Genomic DNA, 15,873 nt, shown 5'->3' with positions numbered 1-15,873 from the left:
TTCAAATCTTTCAAAAATAAAAAAATAAAAAAATTTATCATTAATTTTTATATAATTATCATAAAAGTCAAATTAAAATAATATATATTTTTATTTTTTTAATGCAATTCAAACAACAAAAATAATTTTTTACGAATTTTTTCATACATTACCCAAACAGTAGAAAGGGATTTGCCTGACAAATCATTTGCTAATTAATATTTTATCGACAATCAAATACGGGCTTAGTAATTAATTTTAAGGAAAAAAAATCAAAATTTTAATGTTAAATCATCAAGAAAACCCAACGTTGACTTACAGTTAAGGGGCAAACCTAATATGGCATTTTGTAAAGGAGTAAATCTAATATCATCAATTTAGCAGGGGGTGTTTCTAAAATACCATATTTCTAAATCTGGTGGGAGCCTTGGTAGGTGAACTGGTGAAGTGGTAGTTGAAATCGGAGAGAGAATAAACAAACAACTTCTTCTCCTCAAATTCTCTCTCACAGAAGTTGAGTTTGAAGAGAGAAAGATACACAAATGGCGCAAGTTAGCAACATCGCTAAGGGTCTCCAAAACCCCTGTTTCAGTACCAATCTCCCCAAAACCCAGAAACCTAAAGCTTTAAGTTCTGTTTGGTTGGGATCAGAGATGAAAAGCTCTGGTTTTGGTGGTCTCAAGTATGAAAGGGTCGTTGGAGATTCATTTGTTTCGGGTAGGGTTTCTGCTTCTGTTACCACCCCTGAGAAACCTTCGACTGCACCAGAAATCGTGTTGCAGCCCATTAAAGAAATTTCTGGTACAGTTAAGCTTCCAGGATCGAAGTCGTTGTCAAATCGGATTTTACTTCTCGCCGCTCTATCTGAGGTGGATTTCTCGATTTGATTTTTCAATTTTAGTTCTGTTTCGTATTTTGCTAAATTTGACTTCTCTTTTGTTCTTATGACTTGGGTTTTGATCTACATTTGGGGAATTGTGTCGTTGAATTTGTCCTGTAATGCAATTTGGATCGCATATTTTGTGCCAAATTTTTTATTCTTTTTATATTTATGTTGCTCCAAAGGCTCTCAAAATGATTTTTTGAGGCAAATCTGGTAACCCAAACAGGCCCTTATTTTCGTAGATGTCAAATGTGTCCAATTTAATTTAATTTAATTAATTAGATCCTAATCAATTGAAGAAATTGTGTCACTAAATTCGTCAAATCTTGTAATTTGGATTGCATATTGGTTCAAAAAATAGTATATAAAAAAAAAATGTGAAAAAAACTTTTTTTGGGGGCTTGAGATGCTCTACAAAATATTTTTTAGTGTAAAAAATTGTAGCCCAAAGAAGATCTTATTTTTGTGTGTCCAATTTAACTAGATCGTAATCAATCATAGAATTTGATCAATCAATTCAATGTCGTAAGTTCGATCACCTGTTAACATTTGTGGCGTGCTGTGTTTGTATTGAAGAATTGGAAAATTGCAGAGCCAATTCTGTTCCTTGATGTGTTACAAATTGCAAGGGCATGATAATTAACTTCAAAGTTGATTTCGTACTCGTGACGATTGATATATAGATTTGACATAAGAAGCATGCGAAAATGGACAAAAATATTGAAATATGTAATTTTTGTCTGAAACCATGTTGATGAGTCCATTGAGATCAGGGGTTCTATCCATAGTTAACTTGGTTGCAGTTGGTTGGCCTATGCTGATTGTAGTATGCCACATTTTGGGTTGAACTAGGAATTTAAGAGAGAGGTAACCTAATCATCAACTTAATCACTTCACTGGGCTACAATTTTCTGGGATTTCTCAAACTTCATAAAATGGCTTGTCCCTTCCCTGCCCTATCGAATGAACAATGACAACAAAAACAAGAGAAAAGGAGAGGGGAATTTGTATTGGTTTTTAAGAGATAATACATTACCCAGAAATGCAAGGATTCAGCTCTGACATGCCCTTTTACATTCAAACATTGAAAATGAAGTATCCGAACCTTGAAAATTGGTCTGGTAACAATTTTCAAACACTTTTGTGCCTAGGAGAGCCGCTTCAATATGCCATTATGGGGTCCATGAAAAGTTGATGAACTTCATGTTAACTTGAACTTCTTCTGATATTCTATAAAACCTTTTGCAAGGTGTAGGCATGATTGTTTCATTAATGCTTGACCCTGTCAAGTTGGTAGAATTGGCCATGTTGAACATTCATGCCATACTCACATGTTACATGCTGACACTCATATGTTGTCCCAGCTGTTATTTATATACTTTTTCACATAATTTTGATGTGTATCATTCCATTCAAAATTCTTTCTTTATAACATACTTACATCAACAGACTTGTTTCAGTATTTTATAAATGTATACACAAGCTGAGATCTTAAAACTGTATTTGCGTGTGAATGTATGTGTTTGCACGTGTGCTGTCACATCGATGCTTGTTAAGCCCAATGTTTTTTTCCTTAGATCTTCAATGAATTGCCTATTACACTGATCTGGGACTAGTCATGTTGAACCTCAAAACTGGGACTCTAAATCACTATTTCATGGTCTCTTTAAAGATTTATGATGATGTTGAACTCTATATATTCTAGGCCATACTGCTGTAGTATCATTCCACCACCATTTCTTTAAAAAGCTATAAGGTTCACACCCCATGAAATGAAATTTGATTTGTTTATTCCGTGTGCATTCGTTCAGTTAAGTTAGTTGTAACTCACATTCTATGAAAATAATCTAGACATCCGGAATATGCATTAAAAGTCCTTTAACTATTTTTATCAGGGGACTACTGTTGTGGACAACTTGTTAAACAGTGATGATGTCCATTATATGCTTGGTGCTTTGAGAACCCTCGGGCTAGGCGTGGAAGAAGACGGTGCAAATAAAAGAGCAATTGTTGAAGGTTCTGGTGGACATTTTCCTGTGGGGAAAGAGTCGAAGGAGGATGTTCAACTTTTCTTGGGAAATGCCGGAACAGCAATGCGTCCTTTGACTGCTGCAGTAACTGCTGCTGGTGGAAATTCCAGGTCCTTCTTTCTATGCTTTTATAACATTTGAAGAAGATATGTGGGCAAACTATTATTATTATTTTTATCCAATTAAGGAGAAACGGGGTATTTGTTTTTGGTGGTCACAACAATATTTTTTTAGGAATGATCAAAATTGAATGATAAAGATTTTAGTAACAAAGTTTGGATTTGAAAATTATTCAGTGGGGGTTCAAATCAGTTAATTTGTAAAAAACTGACAGAATTTCGCAAAATATGTTTTTAGATTTATTATCAGAACCCATCATTTTTTACCTCTCTAAAAACCCTATCTTCTTCTTGACGTTTGAAGGTTGAAAAAAAAAATGATGGTAAAGGGCAAAAATGCTACCATGTTTCATGATTAATTGAGGAATCGTTGATTAATTCGTCAATTCTTCAATTTTATTGTTTAAACCCTAACACGCAGAATTTTACGAATATTTTGAAAAATTCGGACAATTTTGTGACTATGATAAAGATATGCTTTCAATTCAATCATCCAAATTGAATGATGATAAAGATCGCCTTTTTTTTTTTTTCTTGTGATCACAACAATATTTTTTAGGAATGATAAAAAAAAATCCCTAAAAATCGGAAGCATTGTGATTGGGTTGATTTAACCAGGGAGATCTCCTGGATTCATGGAGTTGTGTCTTCCCTCAAGAGTACCCTGTTGTCTTTCTACTTATATTGTTTAAGCTGACACCTTTTGCCACGTGAATGAATTGTATTTCAGATACATACTAGATGGTGTCCCACGGATGAGAGAGAGGCCAATTGGGGACTTGGTTGTGGGACTGAAGCAACTTGGTGCGGATGTTGATTGTTATCTGGGCACTAATTGTCCACCTGTTCGTGTAAATGGAACTGGAGGCCTTCCTGGGGGAAAGGTGAACTTTAACTTGTGTTATTTTTTCTTCTCAATTTGGTTGTGATGGATATCAACCATAGTGATGAGTATCTGTCCATGTGTCCTGATATTTAAGTCCATTGATGCATTTAGTAACCATATGCCTGGCTGGGAAAAAGCTAAAAAGGTTGTAAGCTAATAATTTCAGGTGAAACAGATAACATGAGTTGATTGATTTCAGTTTTGTGCACTTCTGCTGGGTTGCCCCTTTGGTTTGATCTCCTTTAGACCAGCCTTGCGCTTTGAACTTATCAGGTTGGAGTAAAGCCTCTGCCAGCTTTTGGTCTATCCCTTTTTGGTCGTTAGATTTGCATGTTAGACTTAGAGTCAGCCTGTTGTTTTGGGATTATTAAGCATTTACAGCCCTAGTTTTGGTTCACCAATTCCAAACCTGCCCTACTGTGGTGTTAAAACTTTACAAATTTCGGCAGCAATGTAGAAACATCCACACCAAGAATTAGTTTAGCTCCGTAAAGTAATCAAACATTTAGCTAACATAAATCCAGGGGAAAGGAATTAATCTTCTTGTACTATAGAGTTTTATTATTTTTCTTTTTCTTAATTACTTAGTTTTAGTTTTTCTTATTTCTGAGAGAAAACTATTGAAAATAAAAACAAGTAGGGGATTATGATGTTGCTGTCCCTATCTGCTCAAGGAATTGTGCCAACGCCTGTAGCTATTTTTTTGGAAAACTTATTCTTTCTTTTGCAACTGGGACTTTAGGTTCAAAAGGTGCTAGCTTTGGTTTAATTTCTTCCCAGCCATTTGTTATTGCATTTATGATGTTGTAAGGCTTAACTAGTGCTAGTGTTCAGGGTTCAAATATTTTTACTACAGATATGGTTATTGGTCTTATTTAAAAGAGGACATTATTTGGGGCAGAGGTTTGTATGCATGCATTGATGGCTAAATTTTCCTTTAAGCATTCATTGTGTAGACATCCTTTAATCATCTAAACTCCTAGGTAGCCAATTTTATTTGAAGATTCCTCTCTGATGTCTGTACTAGTGCACACCCAAGTTCATCAAGCAATTGATTCTCAATCCACCTGTTATGTACTTTGCAGGTGAAACTATCTGGATCTATTAGTAGTCAGTACTTGACTGCATTGCTCATGGCAGCTCCCTTGGCTCTAGGAGATGTGGAGATTGAAATTATTGATAAACTAATTTCCATTCCATATGTTGAGATGACTTTGAAATTGATGGAACGATTTGCAGTCAGTGTGGAACACAGTGATAGCTGGGACCGCTTCTTTGTCCGTGGTGGTCAAAAGTACAAGTAAGTCCATCTGATGTATAACATGGCATTACTTTGTGCAATGGGCTTAGACCCATAACTCAGTTGGTTTGACATATTTCAAAAAAACTTTGAGGTCGTGGGTTAAAGACCAGTTTACCCATAAAAAATGAAAAAAAAACTTTGTGCAATCCTAGTCACAATGGAGCTGATGGAATGTAAAATAATCCAACAGGTCTCCTGGAAATGCTTATGTCGAAGGCGATGCATCAAGTGCTAGTTACTTCCTAGCTGGGGCAGCAGTTACTGGTGGGACCGTTACTGTGGAAGGTTGCGGGACCAGCAGTTTACAGGTATAAATTGTTGCTATCTGTTGTGTTTATATCTGATTTCAGTGGCCTTAACCGTCTTTATATATTTCCCATGGATCTACTTTTCTGACAGTATCCTCTCTTGATTTTCTCTGCTAATATTAGGGGGATGTGAAATTTGCCGAGGTTCTTGAGAAAATGGGTGCAAAAGTTACTTGGACCGAGAACAGCGTTACGGTCACAGGTCCACCTCGAGATTCTTCCAGAAGGAAACATTTGCATGCCATCGATGTGAACATGAACAAAATGCCTGATGTTGCCATGACTCTTGCCGTAGTTGCACTTTTTGCCGATGGTCCAACGACTATAAGAGATGGTACGATTTTGATTGTTACAAGTAGTTATAAGGAAATTTGTGATATTCATGGAACCCCGCATATAGTACACATTGCTCATTTATAGTGGAATAGTTACTCACCATTTGATGGATTACACATCGGAGTCCAAGATAATAAAGCAAACCAATTATTCTAACCATCTAATCTATATATTTTTCACTGGACCCGTCCCATTTTTTTTGGGTCTGTCCAGAAAATGAGATAGATTGGATGTTTATCAGTTATGAATTGTGATTATTCGGTCAGGTTAATTTTTAGAACTAGAACATCACTTTTAAAGGACCCATGGTCTGTTGAGTCCCAACCCTCTTGAGAAGACGGGATCATAGTTTTAAATCTCGTCCAAGACTGAGATGACTTGCCCGAGTCATCTTGGTATCATCCATGAACAAGATAGATAGACAAGGCATCTCATATGTGCAAAATATCGCGAGACAAATGAGATAACTTAATTGATATTTTGAAAATCTCGGCCGAGTATACCGGGATTTTAAAATTTAATTATTTATTATCTACATCAAATATGATTTTATGACTAAACATCCTCTTACCACCTTATTTTATTAAAAAATTTATAATTATTTTCATATAAATATATATAAATAAATAATTCTAAACCAAGTTAAATGGTTTATCTTGTCTGAGACGAGTTGACTCATCCAAGAAAACTCGGTCTCGTCCACGAGCAAGACGAGATGTTAGACCGAGTTTTGAAACCATGGATGGGATTCTTATCAATAGTTATCCAGGTTTTCTGTATACTAGTCTTCAAAAAATGTTTCATGGTTTCTTGATCTTCACCGTTTCTTACATGTTTTCTCTCGTCAGTGGCCAGTTGGAGAGTGAAGGAGACTGAAAGGATGATTGCCATTTGCACGGAACTGAGGAAGGTTGGTGTCTTTTGGTCATTATACATTTTGAAATATCTTCGTTCTTGATTAATCACATTTATGAGATTTCCTTACCTTACCTTGGTTATATTTTTAGTTGGGTGCAACGGTCGAAGAAGGATCAGATTACTGTGTGATTACTCCACCAGAGAAATTGAATGTAACAGCAATCGACACGTACGATGATCACAGAATGGCCATGGCATTCTCTCTTGCCGCATGTGCAGATGTGCCTGTCACTATCAAGGATCCTGCGTGCACCAAGAAGACCTTTCCCGACTACTTCGAAGTCCTTCAGAGATTTACAAAGCATTGAGAAAGGTAAGGTTTTGAGAAAATAATTGAAGAATGGGTGACGCCATCCAATACTAGCCCCTCTTTTTCTTGTATTGTTTTGTTGTAATTTTTTATGGCTTGTGATTTGCCATTAAGGCTATTTGTTGTGAAGAGCACTCGAAAATTTATTAATACCGAGGGATCTATTATGGCGAAAGAATAACGCTGAAGTGACCTCAAGATTGCACCTCACATCGCACACCCTAACATGAAAGTGTGCGGGAACCATAAATGCTTTTCCTCGAGATACAAGTGAAAAAGCATTTATGATTCCTATCCACTTTCACGTCAAGATGTGCGATATGAGGTCCAATCTTGAGGTCACTCCAGCATGACTCATGGTGAAATTATTTAAATACATTTTTTGTTGTTGTTGTTGTTGCAGCAACAGCCCCTTCCATCTGAAGGGGTCATGAATGATTTGGACCCAGTCTGACAACTGAATCGATTCAGCTTGTTTTTAAGTCCAACATCCATAACATGAGTGGGGCCCAAAGAGTGTACCATATGTTTATTGTAAATCGACTCACTCCTTCGTACATTTCAAGTCACATGCCAATGCCATGGTGGCTAGGCAATCAATAAACTCGTCTAGAGACCGAGACGTATAGCCCGAGTTAACTTGGTATTGGAGTTGAGCGAGATCAACTCACAAAGTCACTTTTTTTTATCGAGATTTAGGATTCACGTTCAATTTTTCCATTTTTATCGAAAAACTCATTTAAGACGATTTGATATCGGTTTGGACGAGACAAGGTGACAAGAAACCGAGTTTTAAAACCATGATTGTACAGCATCCCACATGACTAATGGTCTGGTTCATAGAAATGTGAGATTAGGAGGGAAGGCCTTCCCCAAGAGAGGAATATATTTTTTTATATAAAAGAGAATCCTTGATGCCCTGCCACATGTACGAAGAAATCATGGTTGTCGCCAAAAATGTAAGGTGGTTGCAATAATAGACTGACTCCATACACTTTACACATCGAGGGAAGGAATAAAAACAAAGATATAGAATTCTCTTTTTACATTATATTAATATTCTATTAAAATTTTGAATTTTTTGTAGGAATGTAATATGTGAATATTCTGTCAGAATTCAAAAGGTAGAACAAAATCTTCTATCTTGAATAATGTATCTCAAGATGTTACAAGGATTTTTACCCCTCCCCCTTCGACCACCTTATAATGGTAATAATTGTATTTGTGGGATTTAGAAAGTTAATATTTAATCATAGAAATTAATTTGAGAGAAGAAAAGAAGAGAAGATTTTTATAAATTACTTGTTTCTGCTTTAGATGAAAGTATTTAATCATCTTTATATGTACCATTTCACTAGTAAAGGTCCTTGCATTGATTAAAAAATATTTAGACCATAACATTAGAATGAAACCATTGATGGAATGATTGGTAAGCCATAGGTGTATTTTATATTATATTGAATTTGAAGGTGGCATGTGGAAACACACATTCATACGAAAGGCTTATTTGTAATTTGAAATATTAATTAAGGGATTTTAAAAATTATATAATAAAAGGATTTTTTATAATTTTGAAAATTAATTAATATAATTATAGGTCTGTTTGATTTTTTTTTTTTTTTAACATTTTGACCAAAATGACCTTGATTATATTAAGTTTCAAAGAAAAGATAAAGGCATTTTTGAGATCCAAATTTTAGTGTAAAACTACTTTTACTCCACTTTCTCTCATTATAATAGTAAAGATATTATTTATGTTTTGTCACCACTCACATTGATTTTTATTTTGTGTAAATCTTTGAACTTAAGAGTCGTGATTTTCGGATTTGATTTTTTTTTCATTCGATCTGTACTCGATTGACGTGGTAAGGGCACAAAATCATAAATCATTTTCTTTGGGATACACAAGGAAAAAAGATTTATGGTTCTATACCCTTGCCACGTCAACTGAATCGAGTTTGAAAATCATTAACTTTGAATTTATATCCACATATTATGTATCTCCTGAAGTAGAAAGAGCACTTTGGTCGAAATCATGAAAAAAAAAAAAATAGAAAAAAAAAAAAAGGAGAGAGAGGAAATATTTTAAATATAAAAAGAAAAATTGGTTTGATGGAAATGATTCATAATAATGGTCATTATCATGGGATAAATTTACTTTCTTTCTTTCCAAGTCACTTTAGGTCTACTCTCCCAATGGTGACCGTTGGTGAATCCAACCAAACGTGTCCCTCTCAACCTCACATGACCGTTGTCTCCTCTTACTTTAGTGACTTTTGCCATCATATGCATCCAAACAATAACTACACCATACCTACAATTATGGTGAAAGTCAAATACATCCCCTTAAAACACAAAACTGATCATCCCTTGTGGCCCCACCAACCATTGAAAAACAAAACAAAATAAAACACACTTAAATATGGCTGTGCATGTCATCTTGCTTGGGAGTGTTAGCCGTTATGGTGTCTTGGGATAAAGACTATTGACCTAATGGCAAAAAAGATTAGGAAGGATAATCAAAGGAATAACACTAAGTTTTTGCAATTAATTAGAGTCCCCAATTGTGTAATTTTTGTGGTTTATTTATTTATTTTATTATTATTTTAAATAAGCAAGCAAGTTAGTGATTGGTAATTAATAGGTGAATACGGGTTTCGAATCAGATCGTGGTATCAATATTACGTGAAACTGGAAAATTCGACGGGCTAAGACCCTTGAATTTTAGAAATCGAATTTCGATGGTTTAGGGCCGTTGAAATTTTTACGTTCTTGAGATTCGACAGTTTAGTACTGTCAAATTTCTCCCATTCTCCATTAATTTTGATGGTTCAGCCTGTTGAAAAAAAAAAGATTTACATTAAAAAATTTGATGCCTTGGTTTGTCAAAAGCAGTTGAATTTTAAGAAATTTGACAGTCTTGCATCGTTGAATATGAACTTATTTTTTCATTTTGTGCAACATTCACAGATTTTAACTAATTTAGCAAGAAAGCCTCCTGAAATGAATGAAGGAAAACCTAATTCAATTATTTTTTAGTTTTATCTCTCTTTAACTATCCCCTCTCCACTTAAAAAAAGAAAAAAAAAATTGATGAACATCCTTATATCAATCGAATAACATTATTAAAACATTGCACAATTACATTTGAATAGTCTAACATGATAGTCAATCGAGGCTACAAGCATGAATCCAAATAAAAAAATAATAAGTACAAAAGGAAGATTCTTCTCGTATGCAAGAAGAATAGAATTAGCGAAATTAATTTTAAATAAAATGCATGTGTATTAAACCAACTACTTTATTTTGCCTAAGAAGATCATCAAAGTCGTAAAGTTCAGGATTGGCAGGAGCAGCTTACTTGGATCATGGTTAATTTCAATGTTTCCTCTCCACCCAATGAAAGAAGGTGGTTTTTTCTTTGCTAGGGTTAGCAATAGATCGATTCAGTATCAGATCAATACCACTCCAATACCGATCCGATTTTTTTAATCATGTCTCCTATCCGATTAATGAATCTACAAATCAAATTAAATCTATTTCATTTCATCCTTAATTTGATATCAATCTAATCCCATTTGAACACATGCCTTATTTTCAAATTACAAATGTTTAAAAAAAATTAAAATTATATAAAATTTTAAAAAAAATTCATTTTTCAACTACAAATATAGAAGGAAACCTAAAAGACTAAAATGTATTTACTTATATGAAATTATGAATAATAAAAAAAATATTAAAATATGTTCGGATTGGATTTTTTTCGAAGAGGATTGGAGTACTTTCGAATCCGATTCGAAATTGTATCAGATTTGAAAGTTCAATCAATATCTGAATTTTCATATTTTTTCAGGTCGGATTGATTTGAACTTCAGTATGTTTTGAATCATTGTCTGACCTATTCTTCGCTATATTGCCCACTTGGAAGGAGCGATGTAATCAGTGTTCCAAAATAAATTATGCCCAAATACCTTATACTTTATTAGGGAGCCCTTATACTAGTTGTAATCCTTTTTTTCCTTTAATAATGGTCGGTCCATATGACCCCTTATTACCATACAAAATTAAAAAGAAAAATAAATAAAATAATCGACTCATTCTCTTCATACATAACTAGTAGGTGGCATGGCATCTGCTGCACATGGATTACAAAAGAAAAAATAAAAAAAAGTTTTAGCTTTATAGTTATATATGATGTTGTTTGTTGGGCAAAGGCAATTTTATAATTTTAAGAAATAAATACTGTAAAAATTCATGAAAACAACATTCACATCATCTCAAAGATGTTGTAAGGTTAGGATATTTTTATATTTTTTTTATACAAAAAATACTAAGATGTAATAGTGAACCCATGTTATGTCATCTACCAATCTTATCCATACAATCCCTTTTAAACTCATGAAACCAAGGAGAAATTCAAGGACTTCCACCCAATTACAAACTCCCTGTTTTTTATTAGAATAGATAGATGGGTGATAGATTAATTTAGAGAGTTGCTTTGGCACCCCAATTTTTACTTATTACACTCCAATTTCTTAAATTATGTATTACATCCCTTTTAAGATTAAAACACGAATAATGATTTTTTGACGCCCCCTCTAACCTATGCCCCTTTACATAGAATCATAGATCATTTACCTCGAGATACATAGAATCATAAATCTTTTTCTTGTGTATCCTAGGACAAATGTTTTAGGGTTTTGTGATGGAGGCCATGTCAAAGGAGGGCGTTAGATGATCATGACTCTTAAAACGCACTCTTCAACACATTGTTCTTATTTTTTTTTAATAACCGGGTATCCTTGTAGACGGTGGAATGAGCTTGTATTTGGGCCTTGCTCAGTCCATAGATCATGATCTTGTCTAAGGAGTAGTCCTGGGGCATGTGCAACGCCCACACATCACAAGCACCAGGTAAGTGAGGGTGCACCATCGCGGGTGGCCCCTGAGTAATTAATGCTCATACTGAGTATTGAACTCACTACCTACGGGCATTAACTACTTATCAGTCTGAAATTGCCATTGAGCCAACCCCTTGGATTTCTCTTCAACACATTGTTAAGGTTTGGTTTATATTATAATCTCACCATTATAAAACATTATTATAACACTCGTTCTAATAATTTCAATAGTTATTCATACTTATGATTAGGCCATTCCTAAACCCAAGAATAGAAATCAAGCCAATATATATATATATATATATATATATATATGGAAAGAAAGAGGGAGAGAACTTCGATTGGCACCCTATATTTTATTTATTTTAATCATTCACTTCTTTTCTTTACGGGTGAATCCCCATTTCGTGAGTTGAATATGACAAAATTTTGAGTTCGATACACTAATCATTTAATTCTCAAAACATGTTTTTTTCTAGTGAATTGGTCACTTTTATAATCAATGAATACACTAATAAAATATCAACGTTTTTGCCATATTAATAATTTTGTTGGTAATTTATCAACAAATTCGTTGATTATAAAAGTGATGATAAATTCATTGGAAAAACATGTCTTGAGAATTAAAATAAATAGTTTACGAGGATAGAATTTTGTCTCTTTCTTTATTTTTAATTTTGGTGTAATAAATGAAAGTTTGGGTGCTAATATTAGCTCTCTTAATTTTGTACTTGAGAATTTAAATACTTTCCAAACACAGCCACTTCAGATCATTGGAACAATTTTGAAACTTCAATAAAAATAAAAATATAATAAATACATCTAATTTATATCCAAGTTAGCTACTCTCCAAATTCCAATTACAGCCCATTCTCTCTCTCTCTCTCTCTCTCTAAAACCATTGAAGAAAAAACAGAGGATTCTCCAAAAACAAGAAACTAGTCAAACAAAACAAACCCCTTCTTTGAACAAATTCTACAGAAGAAGATCTAATTTCTCAACCCAAACCCTAACCCTCTCATTGACGATTCTTTTTTCAAAAGAAATCAAACAAACAAGATTAAGAGGTACACAAAAAAGGGGGGTTAGGGTTTGCAAAGTTGTAATTTTGCAACCACATTGGTTCTTCCACCACCCAAATGTCACAGCTGAAGCCAATTTCATCTCATCTCGATAACATTCCCTCCACACCAGGAAAATTCAAGATGGACAAATCCCCATATCTCCATCGTCTTCGATGGCACTTCTCTCTCGCAAAGCTCTCCTTCTGGTGTTTCCTCTTCATCGGTCTCATCCTTATATTCTTCCTTCGATCCCCATCATCATCCCCACCATCCGATCCTTTTCGACGATCTCTTCGAACCTCTACATGGGGTGGTCCTTCTTGGGAGAAGCGAGTACGATCCTCCGCTCGTGTCCGCTCTCGTAACGGAATCTCCGTACTCGTTACGGGCGCCGCTGGATTCGTTGGCACCCATGTTTCCTCCGCATTGAAGCGTCGCGGGGATGGCGTCCTTGGCCTTGATAATTTCAACGATTACTATGATCCGTCCCTCAAGCGAGCTCGCCAAGCGCTCCTCGAACGTACGGGTGTGTTTGTCGTCGAGGGTGACATTAACGACGCAGCATTGCTCAAGAAACTATTCGATGTAGTAGCTTTCACTCATGTGATGCATCTGGCTGCCCAAGCAGGCGTAAGGTATGCCATGGAAAACCCTGGTTCTTATGTCCATAGCAACATTGCTGGGTTTGTTAATATTCTCGAGGTTTGCAAATCCGCGAATCCACAACCTTCGATTGTATGGGCTTCGTCAAGTTCGGTTTATGGACTCAATTCTAAAGTACCCTTTTCGGAGAAAGATCGAACTGATCAACCCGCAAGCCTTTATGCTGCCACGAAGAAGGCGGGTGAAGAGATTGCTCATACTTATAATCATATATATGGTCTTTCGATTACTGGGTTACGGTTTTTTACAGTTTATGGTCCGTGGGGACGACCCGATATGGCGTATTTCTTCTTTACTAGAGATATAATGAAGGGGAAGTCGATTTCGATCTTTGAGGGTCCGAATCATGGAACGGTGGCGAGGGATTTTACTTACATTGATGACATTGTGAAAGGGTGTTTGGCGTCGTTAGATACAGCAGAGAAAAGTACGGGTAGCGGTGGGAAGAAGAAGGGGGCCGCACAGCTTCGGATTTTCAATCTGGGGAACACGTCACCTGTGCCCGTCACCAAACTTGTGAGCATTTTGGAGAAACTGTTGAAAATGAAAGCCAATCGGGTAATGTTGAAGATGCCGAGGAATGGTGATGTGCAATTCACCCATGCAAATATAACCCTAGCCCTAACAGAACTTGGGTATAAGCCCACAACGGATTTGCAGACGGGATTGAAGAAGTTTGTCCGGTGGTACCTTGGTTACTATGGGAGGAAAAGCTCTGGATGATTCATCTTCGGTTTGTTGCTGTGTGGTAGATCCAGTTTATATTCTTCGTTATTTTGATTCTTACCATTTTTTTCACCGTTTACGTTCTTTGACATTCGCTCTTCGTTTCATATATCTTTATATTGTCATATAAGGAGGAAATCCGTGTTCTACAATGGAGATATTCATGGTTAATGAGAATTTGATCGTAGGATATTCCTTGATATGTATCAAAAGAAAACCAGACACATCTCATCTTTTTTCCATTAGATAATTTTTTTTGTCTAGGAATGTCGTTATTGATAGTTTCAGCATTTGTACAATCTATGACTAAAAAATTTCAAGCATGTGCTGATGATGGACTTTGTTATCATCTTGACGAGATTTCAATAAAACAGCATTTGATACCTTTGGTTCTTGGAATTTTCTTATATGCGTTCGTTTATACTTGATTATGTGTTTTCATAATTTTTGATGAGGACTGTGAATGGAAGCAAATAATAACCATGGTTTACTTTTGTCGATTTTTTTGTATAAGAATTCTGACAGGTTAGTGGTGGCCTTATTGTATGTTTTCATATTTCATGAATCAAGTTACTTGTTTGTATGTATAATCATGCACCTGTTACGAATGGATCTATGTGGTCTCGCAGTAGCTATGTTTTTCCTTGGCAGGTAAAAAATCACACTGCTGCAATTTACATTCCATTTAAAAAAAAAATATTATTTATGACTGCTTTTACTGTGTTATTTGTGTATGATATGCAGATGAGCTGTTTAACTCTGGGTAAGTCTTTGTGGATCTCAACTTGGTAACTCATCAACAAAAGAAAAAAGGAAAAAAAACAAGAGAGTGGGTAGAATAGCTTCTTCGATTTTAGAAAATGTTAAGATACCCTAGTGATCAAGTGGTGGTCACTGATTTAATGCCTTTAGTTTCAGAGTGTCGGTGTTACAAAAGATTGGTCATGATGCCCTCTTGTTGATAAGTTCAATGTACCTGGGTCAATTTCAATCTTTTCTATTCCTTATAGCAAATTTTCATTCTTATGTAACTTTTGCACTCGTAATTTGTACATGGAAGCTCCGAAAGATGATCTTCTCTTCTCTCACATCTGCAAATGACTGGGGGGAGGGGATCACCTCACCTTCTTTTGGTTTCTCAGTGGCACAGGAGGTTTGAGAACAATTTTCTTAGTCTTTTACTTCGGTGTATGACTGGGAACTATTGCAATCACTATTTGACCAGTGATATCTTTGGTTGGCCCTTGGATCATATTCTTCTTCAGTTCTTCTGTATCTTTCATCTTGCTTGGTAGAAGAAAAATTCTTATATTTCCAATTGGTTTTTTCTAATGAAGCATCAAAGCCATGGATATCCATTAGGACGTTGGTGAGAGAACTTTTTTGTTTCTTTACCTTTTAGGTTCCTAAGAGCCTAGAAATACACTCCAAACTACTGACTCATTTT

The 15,873-nt window shown here is 35.2% G+C and overlaps 2 protein-coding genes across 2 annotated transcripts; both read left to right on the top strand.

Annotated features, from left to right (window-relative positions):
* The first annotated feature begins 423 nt into the window (after nucleotides 1-423).
* On the top strand, nucleotides 424-7,222 carry LOC147393503 (3-phosphoshikimate 1-carboxyvinyltransferase 2). The gene is made up of 8 exons (XM_086456192.1): nucleotides 424-848; nucleotides 2,758-3,002; nucleotides 3,742-3,895; nucleotides 4,983-5,197; nucleotides 5,391-5,508; nucleotides 5,632-5,842; nucleotides 6,693-6,754; nucleotides 6,852-7,222. The coding sequence occupies exons 1-8, from the start codon at nucleotides 522-524 to the stop codon at nucleotides 7,068-7,070; spliced, it is 1,551 nt and encodes a 516-aa protein (XP_086312318.1). The 5' UTR covers nucleotides 424-521; the 3' UTR covers nucleotides 7,071-7,222.
* Nucleotides 7,223-12,820: 5,598 nt separating this feature from the next.
* LOC147393502 (UDP-glucuronate 4-epimerase 3) lies at nucleotides 12,821-14,811 on the top strand. Its single transcript, XM_086455948.1, has one exon. The coding sequence runs from the start codon at nucleotides 13,113-13,115 to the stop codon at nucleotides 14,421-14,423; it is 1,311 nt and encodes a 436-aa protein (XP_086312074.1). The 5' UTR covers nucleotides 12,821-13,112; the 3' UTR covers nucleotides 14,424-14,811.
* The last annotated feature ends 1,062 nt before the right edge of the window (nucleotides 14,812-15,873 follow it).

This window comes from Akebia trifoliata, chromosome 10 (assembly GCF_017979445.1).
Source record: "Akebia trifoliata isolate Shusen 1 chromosome 10, ASM1797944v1, whole genome shotgun sequence".
NCBI lineage: Eukaryota > Viridiplantae > Streptophyta > Magnoliopsida > Ranunculales > Lardizabalaceae > Akebia > Akebia trifoliata.
The sequence above is the reverse complement of the archived record's forward strand: the minus strand, read 5'-3'. Positions and strand labels throughout refer to the sequence as shown.

Coding starts and splice junctions, on each gene's coding strand:
- LOC147393503 (XM_086456192.1), top strand. CDS start 522: ATGGCGCAAGTTAGCAACATCGCTAAGGGTCTCCAAAACCCCTGTTTC. Junction 5,198..5,390: donor CGTGGTGGTCAAAAGTACAA/GTAAGTCCATCT, acceptor ATAATCCAACAG/GTCTCCTGGAAATGCTTATG. Junction 5,509..5,631: donor GCGGGACCAGCAGTTTACAG/GTATAAATTGTT, acceptor TGCTAATATTAG/GGGGATGTGAAATTTGCCGA.
- LOC147393502 (XM_086455948.1), top strand. CDS start 13,113: ATGTCACAGCTGAAGCCAATTTCATCTCATCTCGATAACATTCCCTCC.